At 44.1% G+C, this 20,419-nt stretch overlaps 1 protein-coding gene across 5 annotated transcripts; it reads left to right on the top strand.

Moving 5' to 3' along the window:
• Window positions 1–236: 236 nt before the first annotated feature.
• Window positions 237–18,749, top strand: LOC127007890 (zinc transporter ZIP1-like). Of its 5 annotated transcripts, none has more exons than XM_050879343.1 (3): window positions 237–390; window positions 12,631–13,065; window positions 15,053–18,749. In XM_050879343.1, exons 2-3 carry the CDS (start codon window positions 12,937–12,939, stop codon window positions 16,028–16,030), a joined length of 1,107 nt encoding a protein of 368 aa, XP_050735300.1. In that variant the 5' UTR covers window positions 237–390; window positions 12,631–12,936; the 3' UTR covers window positions 16,031–18,749. The 5 variants fall into 5 exon arrangements, with proteins under 5 accessions (XP_050735300.1, XP_050735297.1, XP_050735298.1 ...); XM_050879340.1 differs by lacking the exon at window positions 237–390 and adding an exon at window positions 5,362–5,843; XM_050879341.1 differs by lacking the exon at window positions 237–390 and adding an exon at window positions 5,362–5,763.
• The last annotated feature ends 1,670 nt before the right edge of the window (window positions 18,750–20,419 follow it).

The following is a 20,419-nucleotide window of genomic DNA, read 5'->3' on the forward strand; positions in this document are numbered from 1 at the left end:
ACCCCTGAAAATGCCCCAAACTCCTACAGAAGCCTTGTTAAATACGTGAACTTGGGCGACGAAATGTTCTGAAATACGACCCATTATGAGTCATGGTGCCGCTGGTGGTGTTTGTTTCGAGGAGGGCAGCAAGGACAGGGAGGGCCGTGAAGGCTGCGGCGACACGGCGAGACGAGGTGTTGACAAACGAAGTGACGTGAGACATCACATCCCCACGGTTGTTAATGCAGCACACCGCCCCGGCCCATGCCAGCGAACTCATCAGGGTGTTATATCACCTCGTTGTGCAGTATATATAGAAGATACACCTTAACCTGTTAGTTAGGAAACTCTACACCACACCTCAGTCACGCCGCTCTGCCCTTCCCGACACGACCCTCGCCACGCCAGGTCTGTCACCCCGCCTCTCTGTCACCCCGCCCCTCTGTCACCCCGCCTCTGCCCTCCCACTGCATAGTATTACTGTGACACGCAGCCATTATATACTACGCTTAAATTTTTGTTTTTGTTTGTATTTTATATTATTTTTTTATTATTGTTATTATTTTTCACTGCTTCACTGCTAATTTATTTATTTATTTATTATTATTATTATTATTATTATTATTATTATTATTATTATTATTATTATTATTATTATTGTCACTAAACTTATTGCTAATTTATTTATTTATTTATTTATTTATTATTATTATTATTATTATTATTATTCTTATTCTTATTATTATTGTTACTATTTTTATTATTATTGTTTTATAGTAGTATTACAAATACGAATAGTATCATACTAATAGTGTTTCTGCTAATAAGAAGGCTAATAGAAATAATATCATCACATTGACATTATATTATTATTATTATTATTATTATTATTATTATTATTATTATTATTATTATTATTATTATTATTATTATTATTATATTTTTATTTTTATTACTTAAATTATTTTATAATATAATTATTAGGAATGCTAGTAGCTAACTTAAATTTAGTGTTACTGCTAATACAAATGGTAATAAAAATAATAACATCAAGCTGATTTTATTGTTATTATTATTATTATTATTATTATTATTATTATTATTATTATTATTATTATTATTATTATTATCATTACTATTATTATTGCTGTTATTGTTGCTGGTGGTGGTGGGGTGTCATTGTTATGATTACTGGTGATACTCATCACTGTGCAAATAAAGTAATAATATCAATAGACTTTCAATTACAAATGCTATTTTTTTCTTGTTATTTTTATTGCTGTTTTTTTTTTATACTAGCCACCACTGTTGCTGTTTTTTTTGTGCTGTTCTTTCTCAAGGATTGCGACACGAAAGCTTATTTGTTTGTTGTTATATGACCTGAAGAAAAGAAAATAAGAACAATACGGGAAAATAAGAATGGGATGAAGGAAGAAAAATAAATAGAAATATGAAAAAGAAACAACAAAATGAAATGAAATGAAATGAAATAATACGAATATCACCACCACCACCACCACCACCACCTTCTAATCCCATACATTCCTCTCTTCACCTTTTTTATTCTCCTGGTTTGGCTGCTTCAATCGACATCACCACATTTACCAGTATCATTCCTGTCAACAACACTACCACGACAGCATCACCACCACCATCACCATCTTCTCATCCTCATTCTCTGAAACCCTGGCATCGGACACACACACACACACACACACACACGTGGACGCCCATCAGGCAGGTGTCCTTGCAAGATGGGGGACAGGATAAGATGACTGGAGGGGAGAGAAGAGAGGGATGGAGAGAGTGAGAGGAGGGAAGGGAGGGAGGAAACGAGGACAGGGTCATTTCTCTCCTCCCCTTTCCTCCACTCAAGTTTAAATAAGATAACACACACACACACACACACACACACATTTTTCTTGATTCAAGGGTCAAGTTCTAAAACACTTCGGCGCCCAAGCACACACATTTGACAAGGCTATCGTAGGAGTTTAGGGCATTTCCAGGGGTAGTTTTATGGCCCTGGTGGTAGTTTGACCCTTCCTTTGTACCATGAACCTGAAAGAACACTCAGTAGAACCCGACTGATCTCATTTTCGGCCTTTGGAAATAGTTAATGTGAAGGGTGGTGGCGTTTGGCAATACCGAGCTGAGTCTCCAGATTCTGCCGCCAGATGGAAGCAGCGACGTCTAACCATCAGCTGGACCCTATGTAAACACGGTCTTGTCTGGGTGTAATATTCTCTTCAATAGAAATATCACGGAAAAAAAATCTCCCTTTCGTTTGCATAATTCTCCTTCCAGATACACTAATAAAAGAGAGAGGCAGTTCAGGAACATCACAGCAGCAAAGTCTCAAAATGGAAATCTCATAAAATGCTCCCTCCGTTTACAGAAATTTCCTTGTACATACAGCAAAGAAGACATGCAGTAAACGAGCATATTACTAGCAGATACAGCAAAGAAGACATGCAGTAAACGAGCACATCACTAGCAGAAGATGGCTCCCAAACTGAAAATCTCACGAATACACTTCCTTCGTTTAGACACTTTTCCTCGGAGATACAGAGAGGCAGAAAAAAAGCTCGCAAAGTGCAAGTCTCAAGAAGAATGCTCCCTTGTTTATAAGCCTTTCCTTGCAGATAGGCAACAATACGGAAGTCAGTCAGTTCACGGCATAACAATAGCAGAAAAAGCTCGCAAAGTGGAAATCTTACCAAAAATGTTGTCAAACCAAAAATGTTCCCCTGTAGACAGAATTTTCCTCGCAGATATAATAAAAACAGATTTTGTTTTTGGGTTCGGCCTACAGCGGCGGTATAGGCTTTCTTGATAAGAGTTTTCTGGTCGGCCCCATCCCGTTAGCGAAGCGGGCAAGTGTATTACAGTGGCGCCATCTTGTGTGGCATATGATGTTCTCCGGGGCTCCACTTGATGCTCTTTGGATGTTCTCTAGAATCCGGGTTGACAGGTGGTCCTCAGGGCAGCATGTGGGTAGTCTTAGGCCACTCGGCGTCACCTTGTAGCGACGGGCAAGACTTGAACCCGGGTCTTCCAATAGTACACGGAATACTCAGACACCGCCGCCCCATGATGCTCACAAACAACACCTTACCGGTCTTACTAGTATACCTCTATTATACACTTTTACTAATAGAGGTACAGTAAGGCCGGTATGATGTTGAGTATTATTATCATTTATTGCTCTCCCATCACTATACTGTTCACTAATAGCCTCTAAACGCTACTGGGGAAGGCTGAGGGAGGGGGCGGGGCGTGAGGGACGAGCTGAGTGGCTGTAACGTCGACTTTTAACTCACCTGAGTGTGTTGTGATAGGAAAACACACTCAGCGTAATGGATGAACCTCGCGGGGCATCAACAACAGGAAGAAGAATAGAAATAAGATTAAATGAAAAATACATATAAAAAGAGGAATAAAAAGACGATTTCCCTTCTCACAAGTAATTCTTCGTCACATAATTGGGTCAAGAGCCTGCCAAACCACCTGTTCATATTATTTATTAAGGGCCTAGGGTTGCCTTTTAGTGGTCCATAGCCCGCCTCAAGGACTCAAGGATGTGTCCATTAAACGCCACAATGATCCTACCGCCTCCTCGCCTGTCCTACTCCCTCGCACTCCCTCTCCAACTCCCTCACCACTCCTTCACTCACTCTCCCCTCCTCACATTTATTCCTATTAACTAACTTTTCTTTTTCTCATTCTCTCCCTCTCTCACTCCCTCTCCCACTCACTCCCTTCGCCTCTTACTCTATTCCTTACTCTCTCCCTTCCTTCCTTCCTTACTTCTGTTCCTATTCACTACTCCCTGTTCTTTTTCTCTCACTCCTTACTCACTCCCTCTCCCTTCGTCTCTTACTCTATTCCTTACTCTCTCCCTTCCTTCCTTCCTTACTTCTGTTTTTGCTCCCGTCTATTCTCACTCACGCATTTTCTCTCTCCCTCCATTTTTTACTCCTTCCCTCTCTTACTCATTCTTACTCACTCACACTCATATTCTCTCCCTTTCTCCCTCTCCCTCCATATCTTACTCCCTCCTCGTCTCACACTCTTATTTATTCTCATTAGCTCCTGTTCATAATCCTTCCCTCCCTTCCTCCCTCACTCACTCATTCAGTTTCTTATTCACTCGTTCACTCACCACCACCACTGCCATCCCCATCTTATTACTGCTTCTGATGATATTTTACCTGCATTCACACCCATACCCACATTGGACAAGGCTTTCGTCGAGGTTGCGGGGTTGTCCATGGGTAGTTTTATGAGCCTAGTGATAGTTTGTCAAGGCTTCTGTACCATGCATATAAAAAACTTGTACACCCGCATTTGATTAGGCTTTTGTCGAGGTTGTGCGGGCTTATCCATGGGTAGTTTTATGAGCCGAGTGATAGTTCGTCAAGGCTTCTGTACCATGCATATAAAAAACTTGCACACCCGCATTTGATTAGGCTTTTGTCGAGGTTGCGGACTTGTCCATGGGTAGTTTTATGAGCCGAGTGATAGTTCGTCAAGGCTTCTCTGCACTTGGCGTACGATAAACACTCATTAGAACCAGACTGATCTCCTTTATGACCTTTGAAAATGTTTGTTGTGACAGCCGAAAGCGATAAAGTTTTTTGTGGGCGAAGGTAGAAAAGTGATTGATATAGGTCACGAGTTTGGGCTAAGAGTGGACCTTCATATCTTTCTATTCTTTTCATCTTTGCATTTATTGGTGTGTGTGTGTGTGTGTGTGTGTGTGTGTGTGTGTGTGTGTGTGATAATAGTGTAGTTCCTCTATAAGGGAAGGTATAAAAGGCATGGTGAATGAGCTTGTCCAGTTGATAAAAAAAAGAAGAAAGAAATAGAAGAAGGAGAAAAAATACGGTACCACAAGGAGTTTAGAAGTAGAAGAAAGTAATATATCTGTTTAGTATTTTCTTCTGTGGATAGTTTGTCTTCAGTCTTATTGGGCAAAAGAGTAATGTTATAGGTAAGGTTTTCTAGTCTTTTTCGTATATTCTTTGTTTTCTTTATTTTATTTTGCCCTTGAGCTGCTTCCTGTACTGAAAAAAAAGATAGAGATAGACATATGGAGAAGGGCTTGAAGATTGTGATAGGAATGCAGTATTAACACCCACACACCCACACCCACACCCACACCCACACCCACACGCGCGCGCACGGCCTCCAGTCTTTTTTTTTTACTCTTGAACCACTTAAAGATCTCAAGTCTCGATCGTTTATCAGTAATCTGTCACATGGAAACACGATAGATAAAGAGAGAGAGAGAGAGAGAGAGAGAGAGAGAGAGGGAAGGGAGGGAAGGGAGGCTGATGATAAGTTAGTACTGGTAATATCTCCTTCCTTTCCCTCTCTCTCACACACACACACACACACACACCCTCATTGCAGTGGGCGCTTCGTCAGTGAATGAACGTCCCAGCTCCTCCTCCTCCTCCATTACCTCATCTCCACGGATTAACTCTCCAACTTATACTCTAATACCGCGTTTGACTTCCCTCCTTAATATCTCCTCCTCCTCCTCCTCCTCTCCCTCTCCTCTTCCTCCTCCTCCTCTACTTGTCCCTCTATCTACCGCTCTCAATCCGCCCTCATTCAGTCATCCTCTCCTCACCCACGAGTTGGATGTGAGGACTGAGGACCCAGGCGTTAGGGTTCTCAAGCGTATCCAGCGTGCCAAGTCATCCCTACCCTTCGTCGGCGTCTCTTGCGTCATCTTCATCGTCGTCAGTTTCGAAGTTGTGAAGTGGTGAGGTGAAGTGACTGACGTGTGTGAGGTTGTTCTGCTCCTCCTCCTCCTCCTCCTCTTGTTGGTGGTGCTGCTGTTTCTGGAGGTTTGGTTGTGTGTGTGTGTGTGTGTGTGTGTGTGTGTGTGTGTGTGTGTGTGTTGGTCATCAGTGTTCGTTCTTGCTTAGACGTGTGAGCAGTGGCTTTCTCTCTCTCTCTCTCTCTCTCTCTCTCTCTCTCTCTCTCTCTCTCTCTCTCTCTCTCTCTCTCTCTCTCTCTCTCTCTCTCTCTCTCTCTCTCTCTCTCTCTCTCTCTCTCTCTCTCTCTCTCTCTCTCTCTCTCTCTCTCTCTCTCTCTCTCATGTCCTTCCACGTGTATATGCCTATCTAAGGAAGCAGCACACATGTACACCTGCTGCACACACACACACACACACACACACACACACACACACACACACACACACACACACACAAACACACACACACATACACCTGTACTCATTCACCTCCTGGACCTCACCTATTCCACTTGTTCATTAACCTCCTCGCATTTTACCTGTCCAAGTTCATTCGTACCTGTTGTCTCGTTAATTAGTCACCTTTCGTCCCTTACCTGCCCCGTCTCCTACGTTACCTGCAATTAGGGTAAGTTGTGAGTCCTTTGGTGTGACGTGTAACCTACCTGGACCTACCTGTGCCTGTTAATTAAGTGCATATACCGGTCTTCTTCTTTTTTACCTGTGTTTGAAAGGAAGAGGAATGGTAAGTGTGTTTTGGTGTAGAAAAAGGTGAGTGAGTGTCTGTGTTACCTGTCTGTCTTGTGATTAATTGCATAGGCCTACCTGGATTTTTTATTTTTCATTTTTGTTTGAAAGGGAGAGGAATGGTAACAATGGTTAGTGTGTTGGTGTAGAAAAAGGTGAGTAAGTGAGTGTGTTACATGTCTGTCTTGTGATTAATTGCATAGGCCTACCTGGATTTTTTATTTTTCCTTTTGTTTTATTTTGTCTATCTCTCCTTCGTCTCTACTTTTTATTATTTTTTTTTTCGCTTCCCTCTTTTTTTCCTTCCTTTCCTTTCTTTGTCTTTCCTACCTTTTCTACTTTTTCTACTTTTTCTACTACTGCCACTACTGCTACTACTACTACTACTACTACTACTACTACTTTCCTTTCTTTTTCCCGTTCCATTTTCTTATTTTTCTTTCATTCTTTTTTTCCTGTATTTTCTTGTTCCTGTAATTATTCTTGTCTTTGTTTTTCTTGTTCTTGTTCTTTTGTTCTACCTCTTCTTCTTCTCCTCCACTTCTTGTTATCCTTGTTCTGTCTCACCCTCTCTCTCACCCTCACTCTCTCACCTTCTCTCACTTTCCCTCACACTCTTTCTTCCATCAAAGGCTGCAATTAATTTTCTCGCAGGTGCACGCAGCGGCCGGCAGGTGAGAAAATGGGAAGGGTGTCCTGAATCTTAATTGGCGGGAGAAAAAATGAAGTAAAAGGTGTAATATGAGAGAGAGAGAGAGAGAGAGAGAGAGAGAGAGAGAGAGAGAGAGAGAGAGAGAGAGAGAGACATGTCATTATCATCTCTCCCTCCCTCTCTTCTTTCCTACTTCTCTTTCTTCTCCTTCCTTTCTTTTCCCTTCTTCCTTTTCTTCTCCTTTTCCTTCCTTCCTTCCTAAGTCAACCTCTTCTGACCCTCTGCATTCCGCTTATCTCTTCTTCCTCCTCCTCCTCCTCCTCCTCCTCTTCCTCCTCATTCTCCTCCTCCTTCTCCTCCTACTCCTCCTTCTCTTCCTGTCCTCTTTTCCTCTTCCTACTCAGCCTTTCCTCACCCTTTTGCATTCCTCTTATCTCCTCCTCTTCCTCCTCCTCCTCCTCCGTCTCCTATCTTCCGGCCTGGTTTCTCTCTTTCTTGTGCGTTTTCGTTGCTTCTTAAGAAATTATAATCTTACGACGTGTTTTTTCTATAATCTTACGACGCGTTTTTTTCTATAATCTTACGACTAGTTCTTTCTATAATCATACGTGTTTTTTTTTCTATAATCTTACGACGTGTTTTTTTCTATAATCTTACGACGTGTTTTTTTTTCTATAATCTTACGACGTGTTTTTTTCTATAATCTTACGACGTGTTTTTTCTATAATCTTACGACGTGTTTTTTTTTCCCCTATAATCTTACGACGCGTTTTTTCTATAATCTTACGACGTGTTTTTTTCTATAATCTTACGACGTGTTTTTTCCTTGTTGTGATTTCGTGCGTGTCCTCAATTTAATATCTATCTTTTTTTTTTTTTTGTCTTTCCTGTTGCGTTTTATATATTCCTTTTGTTTTCCTGATACTACTACTTCTACTACTACTACTACTACTACTACTACTACTACTACTACTACTACTACTACTACTACTGCTACTACTATCGGATATGTGAAAGCAACAGGTGGTGGTGGTGTTCGCCTATCTCGCTGATAACCCAGAAGTATTTTGATTAAGAAGAGAAGGAGGAGGAGGAGGAGGAGGAGGAGGAGGAGGAGGAGGAGGAGGAGCAGCCTATCACGAGGCAATCTGCTTACGACACACACACACACACACACTTCAGCACATGTTCTCCCCCTCCTCCTTCTCCTTCCCTACTTATCCTCCTCCTCCTCCCCCTCCTCTTCCTCCTTTATCCATACTTTCTCTTGTCCCACCTCCTCCCTTAGATTCTCCCTCCCTCCCTCCTCTCCCTCCTTCCTTCCTTCTCTCCCTCCATGCTGTTAAGCCGCGTAAATAGGATCAACATCAGCATTGCGTCAGCAAGGAGACATCAAGGGCAGCAAAACGGACAGTAGTTTATAGTCACGATTACCACGATGCAAACAGTGCCAAGAATTTTCACATCTGACGATTAAGGGACTTTGTAATGCATAAGGGAGACGGGATTGAGAGTGAGGGAGGGGGGGTGTAGTGCTATCCTTTCCTTTTTCCTTCCCTTTCCTTCCTATCTAAGTCAACGTTTTGTGACCCTCTGCATTCCCTTTATCCCCTCTTCTTCCTCCTCTTCTTCCTCTTCCTCCTGGTCGGCTCCACTCCGTAATGGCGCAGGCAGGTGTTTTTTATAGTGGCGCGATCTTGGTATAAGGCAGACTTCGCACGGGCGGGTCCTTGCGATCGTCATTTGTTTTTTTTCGCTTGTCAAGGGTTTAGCAAGGGGAGAAGTGCGTTAGTAAGGAAGGCACAGCGTCAGGGAAGGCGATAAGTTAAAACAATTTCCCCGTCTCTCTCTCTCTCTCTCTCTCTCTCTCTCTCTCTCTCTCTCTCCCCCCCGAAGTGTGTGCGTGCGTGTCAGAATTTCGCCAAGTGTAGCCAATACATATTTTTACCTATGCCTTCTTTTCTTCCTCTTCCTCTTCTTCTTCCTTCCTGCTCCCTCTCCCCCTCTCTCTTCTTTCCTACTTCTCATATATAGTTTCATTGGTGTTTTTTTTTATTATGTTTCCATTTTTTTTTTTACCGGTTTAATATAGTGTTAAAATACAAGTCACTTTAAATGCACTAAATCCAGCGCCTTGTGATCCTGCAGTTGCGGCGCCGAGATATAACGTCCCAATAATCAATCAGTTAATCCTACTTCTCATTATTCTCCTTCCTCTTTTTTCCCTTCTTCCTTCTCTTCTCCTTTTCCTTCCTTCCTAAGTCAACCTCTTCTGGCCCTCTGCATTCCGCTTATCTCCTCCTCCTTCTCCTCCTCCTCTTGTCCTCTTCTTTTTCTTCTCCTACTCAACCTTTCCTCACCCTTTGCAGGCCTCCGAAATGACAGGACCCATATCCTCAAACGTTTGGACGCCTTAGTGTGTCTATATGCTCTCGTAGAAGTTGCAGGGATTGCCATGGGGGGCGGGGGAAGGGGGGGGGGGCATATCTCTGGTGGTAGTTTTGCAAGATTTCTACGCCATGAACGGGTAAAACACTCTTGAGAAACACACACACACACACACACACACACACACACACACACACACCAGCACATGTTTTCCTTCTCCTCCTCCCTTCCTTTTTCTTTCCTCCCTCCCTTTCTCCACCACCTCCTCCTCCTCCTCCTATTCCTCCTTTATCCATACTTTTTGTTTTTCCTCCTCCTCAACCTTACCTCTTCTCTCCTCTCAAAAATTATAATATCAGGAGTCCGAGGTTGTTGAGAAGGCGGGTCCAGGTCAGCAGTGTATAGATAACGCCCGCTACTGCTTAATCGTCACTCGGCCGTCGTTTATATCATCTCATCATGTACGGCTGATAAACACGTTAGTCTGGGCACCGGAGACACTTCAGGTGGAGTTTAAGAATGCATTCCAACTGATAATAAAAAAAAAAAGTAGTATATGCAGGAGATGGTATGGAGTTAATCAGTAGTTTATAGATTACGTTTGACCGGTAGGCTCTCGGTATTTGTGATCATTGTTTGTTTTGGTTGCTATTGGAGACACTTCAGGTGGAGTTTAAGAATACATTCCAACTGATAGTATAAAAAAAAAAGTATGTGCAGGAGATTATAATGGAGTTAATCAGTAGTTTATAGATTACGTTTGACCGGTAGGCTTTCGATATTTGTGTTCATTGTTGTTTTTGTTGGTATTTCTACTTCCTCCTCTTCCTCCTCTTCCTCCTTCCTGTTCCCATTCGCCCTTTTCCTTCTTACCTCTCCTTTTCTTCCATCCTTTCCTCTTGCCTTCTCGTCCATCCTTTCCTCTTCCCTTCTCTATCCTTCCTATCTAAGTCAACGTTTTGTGACCCTCTACATTCCCTTTATCCCCTCCTTCTCTTCCCCCTCTTCTTCCTCTTCCTCCTGGTCGGCTCCACTCCGTTATGGCGCAGGCAGGTGTTTTTATAGTAGCGCGATCTTGCTATGAGACAGACTTCGCACGGGTGGGTTCTTCCGATCGTCATTTGTTTTTTTTCTTGTCAAGGGTTTAGCAAGGGGAGCAATGCGTTAGTAAGGGAGGCACGGCGTCAGGGAAGTGAGGATTAAGTTAAAGCAATATCCTCACCGCTCTCTCTCTCTCTCTCTCTCTCTCTCTCTCTCTCTCTCGCTTTATTCATATCCCTTCTTCTAAATCCTGACTACAAACAGCTTCCACGAATATCACAATCACCACCACCACCACCATCATCACCACCACCACCACCAACAACAACAACAACAACAACAACAATCATAATCGTCATCATCATCAGCATCACATATGGGTATCACTCTCTTTGAAGGCTTACCAGAAATGAGATAAAGAACGTTGGTTTGCGAAGGGGAACTGTGATAAAACCCTTAGCTAATAGATTATACGCGATCGTCTGCCTTCCCGTCATTTTCTATCCCTTTGCATCGTCGGCTTTTCCTCCTTTACTTACCTACTTTAAATACACTTTTTGTTATTTTTTTTTTTTTTTTTGCCATCTCTCCTTGTTTGTTTTGTTCTTATGTTCTGTTATTTGCTACTTTTTTTTTTTATTTGTCCGTATGCCTTCCTCCTTTCTGTCTTTCCTTCCTTCCTTTTTTCCTTATTTATTGAGTTTTTCCTTATTTTTTCATTCATTCTTTATTTTCTTTCCTTCCTTCTTTCCTTATTTTTTGAGTTTTTCCTTATTTTTTCATTCATTCTTTATTTTCTTTCCTTCCTTCTTTCCTTATTAATTTATTTTTTACTTATTTTTTCATTTATTTTTTATTTTCTTTCTGTTTTCACTCCCTGCGTTGTCATTTTCCTTTCTTTTTCCCCTTCCCCATATCTATCCCTATCTACCCCTCCTCCTCTCCCCTCTCTCCCTTTCCCTTCTTCCATCTCCCCCCCTTACCCCTCCCTCCTCTCCCCTTCCCCTCTTCATCCCCTCTCCATTATCTATCATCATCAACCCCTTTCCCTCTCCCCCTCTTCCCTCTTCCCCTCTCCCATCTTCCTCCCCTCACCCGAACCCTCTCCCATATACACTCTCTCCTCTCCTCTCTCCCCCGACCCCTGTCAATTCTAACCCGCGTGGCCGTCACCTGCAGGAAGGGGTTCGTCTCTCCCCCCGGTAAAGGTTCTGGTCCACTTAAAACAGGATAAAGGTGACAGCCAGTAGCTATAGGCGGGTAGGTGGTCTGTCTGTCTGTCTGTCTGATTTTACTTCCTCTTTCTTTTTCTTCTGTTTACTCGTCTCCGTTTTCTCTTTTCCTTTTTCATTCTGTCTTGTTTTTCTTTCTTTTCTTTCCTTCCTTTTCTTTTTTCCTTTCTCTCATTTTCTCATTCTTTCATTCCCTCCCTTCCTCCCCCCCTCCTTCTTCTTCCATATCTCCCTCCTATATTTCCTCCTCCCCGTCAGACAGAGAAACACATACATACATACATACATACATACAGACAGACACTAATCCCTTTAATTCAGTAAGGGTTAAAATTATACAGGATTAGGATTGAGTGAAAAGGAAATTGTGTTACTTTTTGTTGCTGTTGTTGTTGTTGTTGGTGGTGGTGGTGGTAGTGGTTGTAGTAGTAATGGTAGTAGTAGTGGTTGTTGTTGTTACTGTCTTCTCCTCCTCCTCCTCCTCCTCCTCCTCCTCCTCTTCTTCATCATCATCATCATCATCATCATCACTTCGTATTAATGTATTGATAGTTACTTATTTATTTGTGTTTATTTATTTCCTGTTTAATTAAATGTGTGAGTGGGCGCGATTAGAGAGAGAGAGAGAGAGAGAGAGAGAGAGAGAGAGAGAGAGGTGACTGTTTTCACTTAATTTCAAACACTAACAAACTTTCTTGACATATTATTACTATTATTATTATTATTATTATTATTATTATTATTATTATTATTATTATTATTATTATTATTATTATTATTATTATTACTATTAATGTTTTTCTTTTTCTTTTCAGGGCAAGTGAAGAGAAAAAAAATACAAGACTTGACCTCCAGCAACACCACCACCATCACCATCACCATCACCATCACCATCACCACCATCACCTCCATCATCACCATCATCATCACCACTTGTCCTCCTTCATCACCATCCCCGGCATTATCTTAACCCTCCCTTACCTATTCCCATCACCACCATCACCACCACCAACACACACACACACACCATCTAACCATCCCCATCCTCACCCTCCCCTCCATCACCACCACCGCTCACCACCACTCATCACCAGTCATCACCACGCCTCACCACCACCACCATGATGGCCCTGTGGCTGACGAAGGTTGTGGTGCTGGTGTTGATGGCGGTGTTGACGTTGATGGCCTGTTTCTCGCCCATCCTCGTTCGTCGCGTCGCCGCCAAAGCTCTTAGGCAGAATGGCATGAAGGTGAGTGAGTGTGTGTGTGTGTGTGTGTGTGTGTGTGTGTGTGTGTGTGTGTGTGTGTTTTATTATTCCTTCCTTCCTTCCTTCCTTCCTTTCATTCCCTCCTTCCATTCTTTATTCAATTTTACACATTCATTCCTTCATTTCCTCCTTTTCGTATTGTTGTATCTCTTCTTTCTTTCTTTCTTTCTTTCATTCATTCTTTATTTCATTCATTCTTCCTTTCTTTCTCTCCTTTTCTTTCTTTCCTTCTTCCTTCTTTCCTTCTTCCTTCCTTCCTTTGTTTGCTTTGTCCCCTCCTGTTATATATTAGTTAGTTATCCTGTCTTCCTTCTCTCTCTCTCTCTCTCTCTCTCTCTCTCTCTCTCTCTCTCTCTCTCTCTCTCTCTCTCTCTCTCTCTGTTACATAAGTTAAGAAGATTACGTTTTAGAATCTGAACAGAGTCAGCGCCTCGACATGTTGGTCTAAACGTGCGGTCCTCCTCCTCCTCCTCTCCTCCTCCTCCTCCTCTCCTCCTCCTCCTCCTCCTCCTCCTCCTCTTAACCTCGCCCCGTAGTTTCATTCCTCACATTCCCAGTATTTTTTCTCTTTCCCCCCTTTTTTTTCTTCCTCTACCTTCTTCCACATCCTCTTCTACTTACATAATCTCTTGTCTGTCTGTCTGTCTGTCTGTCTGTCTATCTGTCTTCCTGTTCTTGTTGTTCTTGTTCTTGTACTTCCTGTTCTTCTTCGTCTTCGTCTTCTTCAATGGCGCTTGACTCTGGAAATTATAAACGCTTTTTGCTCCTCTACCCTCTGTTATCTGGGAAGAGGAGGAGTTGGAGGAGGAGGAGGAGGAGGAGGAGGAGGCTGAGGAATGGGATCAACAAGAGGAGGAAGGAGAGGAGAGGTGTACCCATATCCTCCTCCTCCTCCTTCTCCTTTATTACTTCCTCCTCCTCCTCCTCCTCCTCTTCCTTTATTTCACCATATTTTTACTCCTCCTCCTCCTCCTCTTCCTTTATTACTTCCTCCTCCTCCTCCTCCTCCTCCTCCTTCAGACAGACGTACCCTTGTGTGTAACGGAGGAAGAAATGGAGAGAGGAAAAAGTGGCTGCTGGAGGTATGAGAGAAACACGATAGGTATGGTTTGGGGTAGGAGGAGGAGGAGGAGGAGGAGGAAGAGGTATTTAGAAGTTGAGGAGGGAGAAGAGCAGGAAAGGGGAGGAGGAAAGGAGCTTAGGGAAGATGTGTAAAGTTGAAATTAATTAAAAACCGGCGTAAGAGGGAGGAAGGAAAAAGGAAGACAGGACGAGTAGAGAAATGTAAGAGAATGTAGCAGCATGGTAGTAGTAATAGTAGTAATGGTAGTAAGGTAGTATAGCCGGTTCCACGAGAGCTGGGGGGGGGCAAAACTTTCAGGGGTGGACTTGTGGACTTGGTATCATTGCTTGGGTAACGGTACTGATTTAAAGAGGTAGCAGAGATCGATAGTAGGCTATGGGCCAGTTTCACAGTCCCCCATGATGGATTAGTAAGCTCCCAAACCAACACCAGAGCCTTCGAAATTTCCTTGTTTAGTGTCTGGTGTTTATATCTAAGTTCACAAATTTGATGAAACTATACAGGAAAAGTCTTCTGTATTTAGTGTGGCATCGAAGACCTCACCGTTTTGGATTGTGTGGGATTCTGTAGTTTGGTTCGGGCTGTTACGAAGACACTGTGTTGGACTGTGAAATCGGCTCTATGTCACGGCAGGTTAGATCTAGTAAACAACAGCCAATGAGCGACGCAGAGACGGTCACCCAAGCAATGATGCCAAGTCCGCGAGTCCACCCCTGAAGGAGTAGGCTCGCCAGCTCTCGTGATATCGACTATAGTAGTGGTGGTGGTGGTGGGGGTACGGGCTAGAGGGAAACGAGAGGAACAGGAGGACAATAGGAGCACATAGCAATGACTCCGGTGGTGGTGGTGGTGGTGGCGGAGGTGTCATGGCGGTCCTCTCCCCAGATATTCATGAGCGGGTGCCTCTGCTTCGGCGGCGGCGTGCTGCTGGCCACCGTGTTCCTGCACCTGCTGCCGGAGACGCGCGCCTCCTTCGATCACGCCAGCGCGCTGGGCTACATGCCGGAGATGCAGTACCCCTACACGGAGCTGAGCGTGTGCCTCGGCTTCTTCTTCGTGTACGTGGTGGAGGAGGCGGTGCACTACTGCCTCAGCATGGGCCAGGGCCACCACCACAGCCACCTCGAGAATCTACACTCGCACCCCAACCACAACCACAAGGCCGGCGTGCACGAGACGCAGCTTGACGACCCCAGCCTCGAGAAGTTCCTGCCCGAAACGGAGTCCAGCGACGGAGACAAGGCGGCGGCGGCGGCGGGGAAGGACACGAAGGTGGCGACGTTCCGCGCCGTGATGGTGGTGGTGGCGCTGTCGCTGCACAGCGTGATGGAGGGCCTGGCGCTGGGCCTCATGCACACCAACAAGGACGTGTGGGTGCTGTTCGCCGCGCTCTCCGCCCACAAGCTGATCATTGCCTTCTGCATGGGCATGGAGCTGCTCACCGTGGGCGTGACGCGGCCCGCCTTCTTCACCTCCCTCACCATCTTCTCCATCGCCTCGCCGCTCGGGGGCATGGTCGGCACCCTCGTGATCTCGTACACCACGCAGACTAACGCGGTGGGCGTGCTGGTGCCCACGGTGCTGCACGGCCTCTCCGCCGGCACGCTGCTCTACGTCACCTTCTGCGAGATCCTGGAGCGGGAGCGCAGCAACTCCGAGAACCAGACGGTGAAGCTGATGGGCCTGCTGGGCGGCTTCCTGCTGATGGCCGTGCTGCAGGTCATCGACGTGCTCTACGCGCCCGAGGATCCCATGCTGTCCTCCCACGAAGAATCCGGGGCCGCCTCCCTCCTGCTCTCCACGCCCTACCCCATCCTCGACCTGAACCCTTCCCCCGGCCCCGTCACGCAGCCCGCCTTCTAACAGCGCTACGCCGCTGCCTTATTGAACACTGCCGCGGTTGCTGCGTGAGGCGCCGTAGGGCGATCTGTGATGGCACACACACACACACACACACACACACACACACACACAAACACACACCTCGCGTCGTACTCTATGTAACGTTAGGCTTCAAAAGAGAGGAAATAAAGGCTCTTCAAACCTGCCACACCCTCGACGGTGAACTCGCTCATTTCGGAACCCAGGAGGTGTGACGCCCTGCCTGGCTGCTGCTGCTGTTGCTGCTGATGATGATGATAATGATTTTGATGGTGATGCATACTCAAGGATATAACCATTTTCTCTTTCCTTCGCTTCCTTTCCACTCATCCCTTAATTTCCTCTTCTCCTCCCCTTCACTTTATCCACACCTCTCCCATTTCTTCTCCCACCCCTTATCTCCATACCTCCACCTGTTCACCCCTTCACTCTTCCTCCCATCACCCCTTTTTCTCACTCCTCTCCCCGCCCACCCAATCCACACTTCTCTGCCTCGCTATCCTTTTTAATTTTTTTTTGAGGGTGCACCCGGTTGAATTCCTGCCATTGTTCCCTGGGTAGCAGTAGTAGTAGTAGTAGTAGTAGTAGTAGTAGTAGTGGTAGTAGTAGATGCAGCAGCAGTAACAATATAAGTAGCAGCAGCATCTTGGACATACCTGACGAATACTCTTCAATAACTTGGTCATCAGTATACACACACACACACACACACACACACACACACACACACACACACACACACACACACACACACACACAGAGGGAGAGCAGTGCCATGGCTATTCCTTTGTGTCACTCATAATAATTCTTGTGCTCATTATCACTTCATAGAATATACAAAAAAAAAAAAAAAACTGACTTAACATTCCAATTTTCATACAGGAATAATAATAATAATAAGGGCAATAATAATGGTAATGATGATGATGATGATAATGATAATGGTTGTGTTTTTATTGTTGCTGTTATTGTTATTATCATTATCATCAGTCAGTAAGAAAGGGTTGGAGAGAAGAAAGAAATGGTTTTTTAAATAAGGGAAAAGGAAGGGAAAAGCGGAGGGTATTTAAGTGTTCATCTACATAAGGATGGTTGTTTGTGTGTATGTTGGTATGTATGTGTGTATTTATGTGTATATAGATAGTGACCCCCCCAGGGACTAACGCTACCCCCTCCACCCATGTGCTAGTCTCATAAACTCATTTGAAGCTATAAAAACATGTTCATATTATCTAGGCAAATAAGCTCCTCCCCCTTCCCTTTAAAACGCACAACACTGGCCAGTCCACAGGCAGGCCACGCCCATTCTGTGACGTAGGCTGAACGTGATTGGTGGATGCAGTGAAAGGTTAAAAGTCATTGTTTCTTGCTGGGCTGTCTTGTGGGCGGGGTATAACACTACCCAGTCCACAAGCCACGCCCCTCGCTGACGTAGATTGCATGTGATTGGTGGATGCTGGGGAAGGTTGAGGCTCATCGGTTCTTGCTGGTGTGTTTTATGGGCGGGGCTTCGTTACCAAGTTAGTTTGAACAAGAGTAAAGTCAAAAGTTAAAGGTCTCCGTGGATGGCAAGGAGAGGAAGGAAGAAAGAAAGAAAGGAAGGAAGAAAGAAAGAAAGGAGCAGGGAAGGAACTTGTAAGATTGACTGCATTGTTTACGTAATTTCTTGATTGTTCAGTTCTTGGTTAAGGATAAATAAATAATGTGTCATAAAAGGTATAGTATGAAGCAAAGAGCCTGCTTAGTTTATGAGGAAGGAAAGAACGGAGTAACTGATTGGTGAGCTCTTGTTTTCTAGGACGGAAGTAAGATGTCACACTGATATAGGAATGGACTCAGCGTAAAAAGCCTGCATGGAGGAGACGAGGAAGGAGAGAACGGAATAACTGACTTGCTCTTGGTTAATGAAATAGTGTAAATAAGATGATAAAACGCTACACTGATAAAGGAATGGACTCTAAAACGTTGGAAGTCTGCGTGAAGGACATGAGGAAGGAATGAACGGAATAAATAACTGATTGATTTGCTCTTGGTTAATGAAATAGTGTAAATAAGATGATAAAACGCTACACTGATAAAGGAATGGACTCTAAAACGTTGGAAGTCTGCGTGAAGGACATGAGGAAGGAATGAACGGAATAAATAACTGATTGATTTGCTCTTGGTTAATGAAATAGTGTAAATAAGATGATAAAACGCTCCACTGATAAAGGATTGGACTCTAAAACGTTGGGAGTCTGCGTGAAGGACATGAGGAAGGAATGAACGGAATAAGTAATAAGTAAGTAATTGATTTGCAGTTGATTAATTAAATGATGTAAATAAGATGTTACAAGGATACACTGTCAAAGAAGTGGACTCTAAAAAGTTAAGAGCCCGCGTGGAAGGCAAAATTAAGAAGGAAATAACGGAGTAATCTTATTTAGCTTCGTTGGTTGATGATATGCAAGTGAGATGTTAAATGTTAAATGTACATAGGATTTCTCTAATGGATTGTTGATTAGCTTAGTTGATTGGTGAATGTAAATATGACGTAATACTTTAATTGGGTAGTTGTGTTAGAGGTTAGATGTACATATATAAGACTTTCGTGACGTTAGGCTGAAAAATATAAACTAGTAGGCTACGTTAATGTGAAAAAAATGTATGATAGGAAAAAATAGATTCTTTGGATGAAATAAAGTTGTTGAAAGTTTGTGCATATGAGTGTTTGAGGAAGCCCCCCCCCAAAAAATAAAAAAAAGTATCTTCGTCCTGTTTTCTTCTTTCTTTTCCTCCTGTTTTCCCTCAGCACTTTTTTTCATCCTTTATTTTTCTTTTATTATTCTTTTTCTTTTTATTCTTCCTTTCTTCCTTCCTTCCTGCAGTCTTTCCCTTCCTCCTTTCACTTTCTTCTTTTCTTTCTCATTTTTTTCTTTCCTTCATTCGTTCGTTCCTTCCTCTCTTTATTAAACTTCAGTTCCTTAAACTTTCTTCCATTCTTCCACCAGTCTCCCTTTTCTTCCCTCTTCCTCTTCATTCCCAATCCTCCCTGCCCCTTTCCTCTCTCCCTCCCTCTCTCTCCCCTCTCCTCCTCTCTCTCCCTTCCTGCCGCGTGACCCTACAGCTGACACCAAAGAAGAGAGAGAGAGAGAGAGAGAGAGAGAGAGAGAGAGAGAGAGAGAGAGAGAGAGAGAGAGAGAGAGAGAGAGAGAGAGGTAAACCTACTCATTATCACGCGCAGGTAAGGAGATTAGAGAGTCCCACCAGGTAATTAAGCGAAGGTGGGAAGGGTTGGCGGCAAGGTGATTAGGCATTTACCTGAGGGGGGAGGCAGGTAGGAGCAAGACTCCCCCCCTCAGCACCCCCTCAGCACCTCAACACTTAATCCCGTACCCAGCTTGATATCTTGGTTGAGAGAGGATGAGGTTGGTTGATAGGTGAGGAGGCTGGTTGAGAGAGAGGGGGAGGTTGGTTGAGAGAGGGGGGGGGTCTGGTTGAGAGAGAGAGAGAGAGAGAGAGAGAGAGAGAGAGAGAGAGAGAGAGAGAGAGAGAGAGTGGAATGCTGGTTGAGAGAGAGGGGGAGGCTGGTTGAGAAAGTGGGGAGTTCTGGTTGAGAGATGGGGTGTTTGGTTGAGAGAGGGGGAGGCTGGTTGAGAGAGGAGGGGGAGTGGTTGAGAGAGAGGGGGAGGCTGGTTGAAAGAGGGGGGGAGGCTGGTTGAGAGACATTTTTATTTGAGGGAGAGTTTATTTGATTTATTTTTTTAGGTTCATGCCACAGAAGAAGGGTCAAACTACCACCACCAGGGCCATAAAACTACCCCTGGAAAAGCCCCAAACTCATAAAACTACCCCTGGAAATGCCCCAAACTCATAAAACTACCCCTGGAAATGCCCCAAACTCATAAAACTACCCCTGGAAATGCCACAAACTCATACAATTACCCCTGGAAATGCCCCAAACTCATAAAACTACCCCTGGAAATGCCCCAAACTCATAAAAATACCCCTGGAAATGCCGCAAACTCATAAAAATACCCCTGGAAATGCCGCAAACTCATAAAACTACCCCTGGAAATGCCCCAAACTCATAAAACTACTGGAAATGCCCCAATCTCATAAAGCTACCCCTGGAAATGCCCCAAACTCATAAAACTACCCTTGGAAATTCCCCAAACTCATACAATTACCCCTGGAAATGCCCCAAACTCATACGAAAGCCTTGCCAAATATGTGAAGGTGGGCCACGATGTGTTTTAAAATACGATCTTAAGTGTAGTCGTCGTCCTCTTTCCTTCAACTTCTAACTCTATACTCAACCCATATCCATCCATAGTCCTATACCTCTCAATTTCCCTTTCTACCCTTTCCACTCCTTCCTCAGTCCCTTTA

The sequence above is a fragment of the Eriocheir sinensis genome, chromosome 36 (assembly GCF_024679095.1).
Source record: "Eriocheir sinensis breed Jianghai 21 chromosome 36, ASM2467909v1, whole genome shotgun sequence".
In the NCBI taxonomy this organism is placed as follows: Eukaryota; Metazoa; Arthropoda; class Malacostraca; order Decapoda; family Varunidae; genus Eriocheir; species Eriocheir sinensis.